The 6653-nt window shown below is 45.2% G+C and overlaps 1 protein-coding gene across 5 annotated transcripts in view; it reads left to right on the top strand.

The window, feature by feature from the left end:
- Positions 1-1364: 1364 nt before the first annotated feature.
- hipk2 (homeodomain interacting protein kinase 2) overlaps positions 1365-6653 on the top strand; it is a 265244-nt gene continuing 259955 nt past the window's right edge. Inside the window, exon 1 of one of the 5 annotated variants that reach the window (XM_063058276.1) lies at positions 1365-2354. Coding sequence is in view for 1 of the 5 variants with exons in the window: in XM_063058275.1 (XP_062914345.1) it covers positions 2336-2354 (19 nt within the window). In the remaining 4 variants the exon portion in view is untranslated. The remainder of the gene's footprint in view (positions 2355-6653) is intronic. The other 4 variants (XM_063058273.1, XM_063058274.1, XM_063058272.1 and 1 more) reach the window with 4 other exon arrangements.

Below are 6653 nucleotides of genomic sequence, written 5' to 3'. Positions count from 1 at the left end.
CATTGTAATTGATTTACCTATTATTATTTTCTTCTTCTATATTATGTATTGCATCAAACTGCTGCTGCTGAGTTAATAAATTTCATGACACATGCCAGTGATAATAAGCCTGATTCTGTTCTTGAACCTTGTTGTGAGGGACCTAAGGCTCCTGTACCCCCTGCCTGATGGTAATAGTGAGAAGAGAGCATGGCTGGGATGTTTGGGGTGCTCAATGATAGATGTTGCATTCTTGTGGCAGTTATCCTCCTATAAATCCTATGAAGTCCATCTACATGCTGGGCACAGGCAGGTCATCCGAGATGTTAGTAGTTTGACATTCCTGGTTGTTGACATCTTGGCTGACCTGTTTCGGGCTTAGCAAGGGCAGCACTCCTATTTTCCTGGTAGGTCCAGCAGGTTTGGCATGTGACCAAATACCTTACCAAACTTCAGCAGATGGATTGTTGAAAGTATTCCGTACAGCAATTCCAGCTGACAGGAACACAACAGGCTGCAGGTAGAAGAGGGCACAGCCAGGTCTATCACAGGCACAGCCCTCCCCGCCACTGATGCCATCTATAGGTAATGTTGCCTCAGGAAGGCAGCTTCTATCATCAAGGATTCCTCCATCCAGTTCATACCCTCTTCGGGCAGGATGGTCTGAAGACTGAAGTCCCTCACTGCCAAGTTCAGAAACAGCTACTTACCTACAATCAACCGGAACAACATTAACCCTTTCTCAGCAATGGTACATGACCTCTTTCACTACCATGGGCTTGTCTTCTATTGTGTTATTTTTTTTGTACTAATATCTTGTTTTTTTTTCACTATCTTGTACAATTTATAAATAACACCTTGAGTGCTGTTGCCCAAGTTGGTGCAGTCTCTCATTGATTCTGTTTTTCGTCTATACATTTATTGAGTATGCCCATAAGAAAATGAATCTCAGGGTTGTATATGGTGACATGTATCTGCTTTGAAATTAAATGTACTCTGAACGTTGAACTTTACATCGACCTGCCTATGAAGCTGCTGAAACTCTTCATTGTACTTGCATCTCACTCTATGCAGATAACAGACTCGACTGAGCACTTTCCATTACAATGCACTTCGTTTTTTTAAAATTCTAGATTTGTTCTTTCCTGTATAATTTATGTTCTTGTATTTCTTGTCAATATTGTGTATGACACTATGAGCATATGATACTGCTGTAAGTTTCCACTGCACCAATGCGTAATGTAATAGGATAATAAGCACGAACTTGACTTTGATTTGCGACAAGATTGTGAAACATCGGGATTTTTAAATCACCGGATAGCGAACCGTCCGAGTTACGCATGTTACTGAACCAGGGACGCAGCAAACTCTCCTTGATATCAAGGCGCAAGTCGATCGTTTCAATGACATCGATTGCGGGATTAAATACAGAGCAATTAAATGATGGACGGATTACAAGAAACAGATCAAACTCTGCCCTTTAATAGACCAGCAAACAAGGAGTTAAAAGTGCCAATTTGGATGGGCAAGCATCACTCGCTCACCAACTCATCCCCCCTATCATTCGTTGTAGCTCTCCCTGCGTCACTCTAGACTCCAGCCTGGAGCAGTCGAAAGAAGAGAGCGGCGCAGGAGTAATTTCTCTTTTTCATTCTCAGTGCTGGAGACAGCTCTTTGGTCGCCTTCGCCCACCGCAGCTGATCACAGCCCAACACCTCCCGCACCTCCTCCCTCCCTCCCTCCCCCCTCTCCCATCCCACTCGAAGCAAGTGGAGGCCTTCCGAAACTCATTGCAAAGAGAGTTGGCGTCTGCAGAGCAAAGTTGTTCAGCCGCTCTCTCTCTCTCTCTCTCCCTGCAGGGTTTTATTTTCGGGAGAGATCGACTGCATAGGCAGTTGATGTCTCTTCGGCTCTCTGGTTTCTGCTTGTAACTTTGCAGAAACCTCACAGACATGTTGTCCAGAAGGTAAAAAGAACGTAATTTGACTCAGTAGAAATATAACAAAATATATCTGAAATATTGAGACGCCAAGTATCAGAGCCGCATGTGGGACTCGAACTGGATTCTCCCAGCGTCTCCGTTATCTTGTACTTGGAGGGAGAGAGGGGGAGGGAGAGAGAACCTTGTATGAAAGAAGAGCGTTCAATGACCGATTTTGAAAGAGTTTTTCTCCCCCTTCGATGTCTCTCTCTCCTTCTCCCTCTCTCCCTCTCTGGGCGAACCGACGAAGCGATGCAGCCGGGGATTTGCACACCAAATTAATCCAGCACAATATGGCAGATCTACACCGTGTTTAGCAAGGAGAGGAGCAACGGGCTTTGTATTCTGCCATGCATAGCACACAGCATTGCACCGATGGCCCCAATGTACCAAGGTAAGACAGGAAATTAACGCGCACCTCCTTCGTTATTGTTTCCAGAGGGCAGGTTGATGGTGGTGGGAGGGGGGAGTGGGGGGCTACTGGGCGAGGGGTGGTGGTTCATTGTGAAGGATTAAGGGGGGGGGAGGGTGATGTGGAGCTTCCAGATTCTGCGCCGGAGCCTCGGTCAGCCTGTGTGTGGACTCCGAGGGGATCGGGGGCGACTGACAATGGGCATTTCACACGGACCCTGCTGTAATTCTTGGCGGTCCGTCACGATTAGTTCCGATCCACAGCCTTTCTGATTTTTTTTTGGCGGGGGTGGTTTGGTGGTAGGAATTTACAAATAAAACCAGCAAATGCCAGCTTGCGGATATTTTTCTTCCCCCTTTTATGTTTTGTGTTGGGGGGGAGAGAAAAGACTTTTTATGTTTCCCATGAATCCATCTCTGTGTAAATCAGAAAAGGGAAAACGAGCGGAGATCGCTGAAATGATTAATTTCACAGCCAATTCACCAAGCGAATAACAAGTGAGGAAACTTTGCGTGCGTGTGAAAGTCCCATTGATTTACGGGTGAATAGTTGGAAGGATTTCCTGCTGATAGCGGAGCTTGGATTAAACACGGGGAGACAAAGGAATGCCTTAAAGGACGCTGTACAAGCAAAGTACTCAGTCAGAAATGCTTTCCCCTTTTGTTGCGAAGTCTCGGTCGTGTAGCTGTGTGTGTGTGTGGGTTTTTTTTCCCCCTCTTGCATAGGTGAATCTCCTCGTGTGCCTTTTAAATCGGGCAGTTTGTTGGAAGCGAATTTCATAGCATTGGGAGAGGGGAACATTAGCCCAATGCACAGAAACTCTGAGCTGTGAAATAATCACCTCCTCTCTAAAACCACTTCTTGCCCGCCCCCTGCCGACCAAACGTGCCGTGATGTCGAAGCCCGTCTCAGTGTGAGATACCGGGCGGCTGGATGGAGGGGGAGGGGGTCCTTTATTTCACTGATGCTTTCTTTGATTTATTACTGCAGTTGTCCCCGCATTTTAACCCAATTCTATCCTCGCGAGCAAATATGTGTTTCTTAAACATTTGTCCCATTGCAATTGCTGCAACTGTCACCATTTGGAGGAAGCTATAACGTTCTGTCTAGTTAAAGCAACAAATAGACTATTGTAAAATTTTTTAAACCTATTTTTGCTTGTAAATCCTGTTGCAATTTTAATGTAAAAAATGAAAACAGAAATATGTTTGGAAGCACTCAGTAGGTCAGGCAGCGTCTGTGCAAAGGGCAGCAGTCAATATTTCACGTCTGCTGGTTCTAAAGAAGGGTTTAGGTTAAAAATTTCACTTTCTGCAGATGCTGCCGGACCGTCTGAGTTTCTCCAGCATTTTCCATTTGTGCGTCAGATTTCCAGCATCTGAATTTATGTGAGCATGCAACACTGACTCGATGTACTGAGAGGGAGATGGAGACTCTAGTGTAAAGGAATATTACTGGGGAGTTTGAGCTGAAGGGGCACCAGGCAGTCACAGAGCAAACGTGCAAACTCCCGTCAGCCAGTGGCAGGAATTAAACCTGGGTCACTCGTGTTGGAATAGCAATAAGCCAAGCACTATGCTACTGGGCTAGGTAAAAGAGTTGGGGGAATGGCATTGCTGTATGGGGGGTGGTATCACAGCTGCAGAAAGGGAGGACGTCGCAGGGGGATCATCTCCTGAGTCAGTGTGGGTGGAAGTCAGAAACAGGAAGGGAGCAGTTGCTCCATTGGGAGTATCCTATAGACCCATCATTAACAACAGAAACACTGAGGTGCAGATTGAAGTGATTTTGTGAAAGGTGCAAAAATAACAGGGTTGTTGTCATTGGTAACTTCAGCTTCCCTAATACTCATTGGTACCTCCTTAGTGTAAAAGGTTTTAGCAGTGCAGAATTTGTTAGAGTGCCCAGGAAGGATTTTTGAAGATAGGCCAACTAGAGGAAAGGTCGTATTGAATCTGGTGCTGGGCAATAAACCCCATCAGGTGATAGATGCCTCAGTGGGTGAGTATTTTGGAGATGGTGACAACTCTTTGGCACTTACCGTAGCCTCGGACAGGGATAGGAGCAGATGAGATGGGAAAGTATTTAAGATCGAGTTATGCTATTGGGCAGGTGCTTGGAAGCATAAATTGGGAAAATATGTACTCATAGAAATGCACAATGGGAATGTGAAGGTCGCATCGGGAGCATTGGCATGGGGTTCAAGATAGGTTTGTCTCATTGCCGCAGGGAAGGGATAGTAGGGAGAGGGAACCATGGTTGTTATGTGATGTGGAGCACCTAGTGAAGAGAAAGAAAGAAGCTTATTTACTGTTTAGGAAACAAGGAGCAGAAAGAACTCCAGAGAGTTGCAAGACAACAAGGAAGGAGCTTAAGAATGGACTTGGGAGAGCTAGAAGAGGACATGAAAAGGCCTTGGTGAGTAGGTGAAGGAACATCACACGACATTCTGCATGTGCGTGAAGAACAGTAGGATGGCTAGTTTGAAGGTAGGACTGAACAGGGTTAAAAGAGCAAACGTGTCTGGAGCCATGGAAGGTAGGGGATGCCCTTAATGAGTGCACTGCTTTGGCAGTCACCAGTGTGAAGGAACTTGATGAATGCGAGGACAGTGTAGGACAGGCTAATGTGCTGGAACATGTCAAGGTTCAGAAAGAGCATGTACTGGAACTGTTTAAAAGACATTAGGATGGAAAATCCCCGGGGCTGGACAGGATATATTCCAGATTGTAATGGGAAGGGAGGGAAGAGATTGCTGCACCTTTGGTGATGATTGTTGCATCCTCACTGGCCACAGGAATGGTGCCTGAAGATTGGAGGGTAGCAAATATTCTGTTGTTCGAGAAAGCTAATAAGGTTAACCCTGGGAATTGTAGACCAGTGGGTTTTGCATCAAAGTGGGCAAATTATTGGAGAGGGTTCTTGGAGACAGGATTTATAAGCATTTTGGAGAGACGTAGTCTGTTTAGGGATTTTCAGCATGGCTTTGTAAGGGGCAAGTCATGCCTTAGGAGCATGATTCAATTCTTTTAGGGAGTGACAAAGCAAATTGATGAAGGTAGAGCAGTGGACGTAATGCAAATAGATTTTAGTAAGGTGTTTGAGCCCATGGTGGGTTCATTTAGAACGTCAGAGGCATGAAACCCAGGGAAACTTGGCTGCATGGATTTAGAATTGGCTTGCCCATAAAAACCAGAGGTGGGGTGGTTGTAGATGGAGTATATTCTGCCTGGAGATCGGTGACCAGTGGTGTGCAGCAGCGATCTTTTCTGGGACCCCTCTTCTTCGTGATTTATATAAATAACTTGCAAGAGCAATTGGAAGGGTGGGTTAGTAAATGAGATGACCAAGTTTCGGTGGTGGTGTGGATGGAGCAGAAGCTTGTTGTACATTGCAGTGGGGCATTGACAGGATGCAGAGCTAGGCTGAGAAGTGGCAGATGGTGGTCATTCTGACTTACTTTGAAAGGTCGAACTTGAAGATGGAGTACAAGGTTAATGGAAGGATTATTAGCAGAGTGGAGGAACAGGGATCTTGGGGTCCACATCCATTGACCACTTAAAGTTGCCATGCAAGTTGATACGGTGGTTAAGAAAGAGTATGTGTGTTGGACACCATTAGTCAGGGGTTTGAGTTGAAGCTTCATGAGGTAATGTTGCATTCTTTTTAAAAATAAACAACAACAACTCTGGTTAGACCACACATGGAATATTGTGTTCAGTTCTGGTTGCCTCTTTATAGGAAGGATGTGGAAGCTTTAGAGAGGGGAATTATCAGGATGATGTCTGGGATTGACAGCATACCTTGTAAGGATAAGGTGAGCAAGCTAGAGCTATTGCTCTGGAGCGAAGAAGGATGAGGGTATTGACTGAGTTGTTGAAGATCATAAGAAACAGAGATAGAGTGGATAGCAGAGACATTTTCCTAGTGCAAAAAATGGCTAATATGAGGGTACATAATTTTAAGATGATTGGAAGAAATTATAGGGGTGCTGTCAAAGGTATTTTTTTTTACACAGATTGGTGGGTGAGTGGGATGTCCTGCCAGGGGTGGTGGTATAGGCAGATACATTATGGATGTTTAACAGGCTCTTCAGCACATTGATTAAAAAAAAATAGGGTGGGCTGTGTGAGAGGGAAGGGTTAAGTTGATGTTGGGGTTGGTTGAAAGGCTATCATGAGTACCGTGCTATATTGTTCTATGGTCTATATTCTATATTCTAAGTTCTAAGAACATCGCTGATCAGTGAGTTTCCAGACCAGCGAGGAAGAGTCTGGTTCT

Source organism: Mobula hypostoma, chromosome 9 (assembly GCF_963921235.1).
Source record: "Mobula hypostoma chromosome 9, sMobHyp1.1, whole genome shotgun sequence".
NCBI classification, from domain to species: domain Eukaryota; kingdom Metazoa; phylum Chordata; class Chondrichthyes; order Myliobatiformes; family Myliobatidae; genus Mobula; species Mobula hypostoma.
Note: the sequence above shows the minus strand (reverse complement) of the source record. Positions and strands in the feature narration are given on the sequence as shown.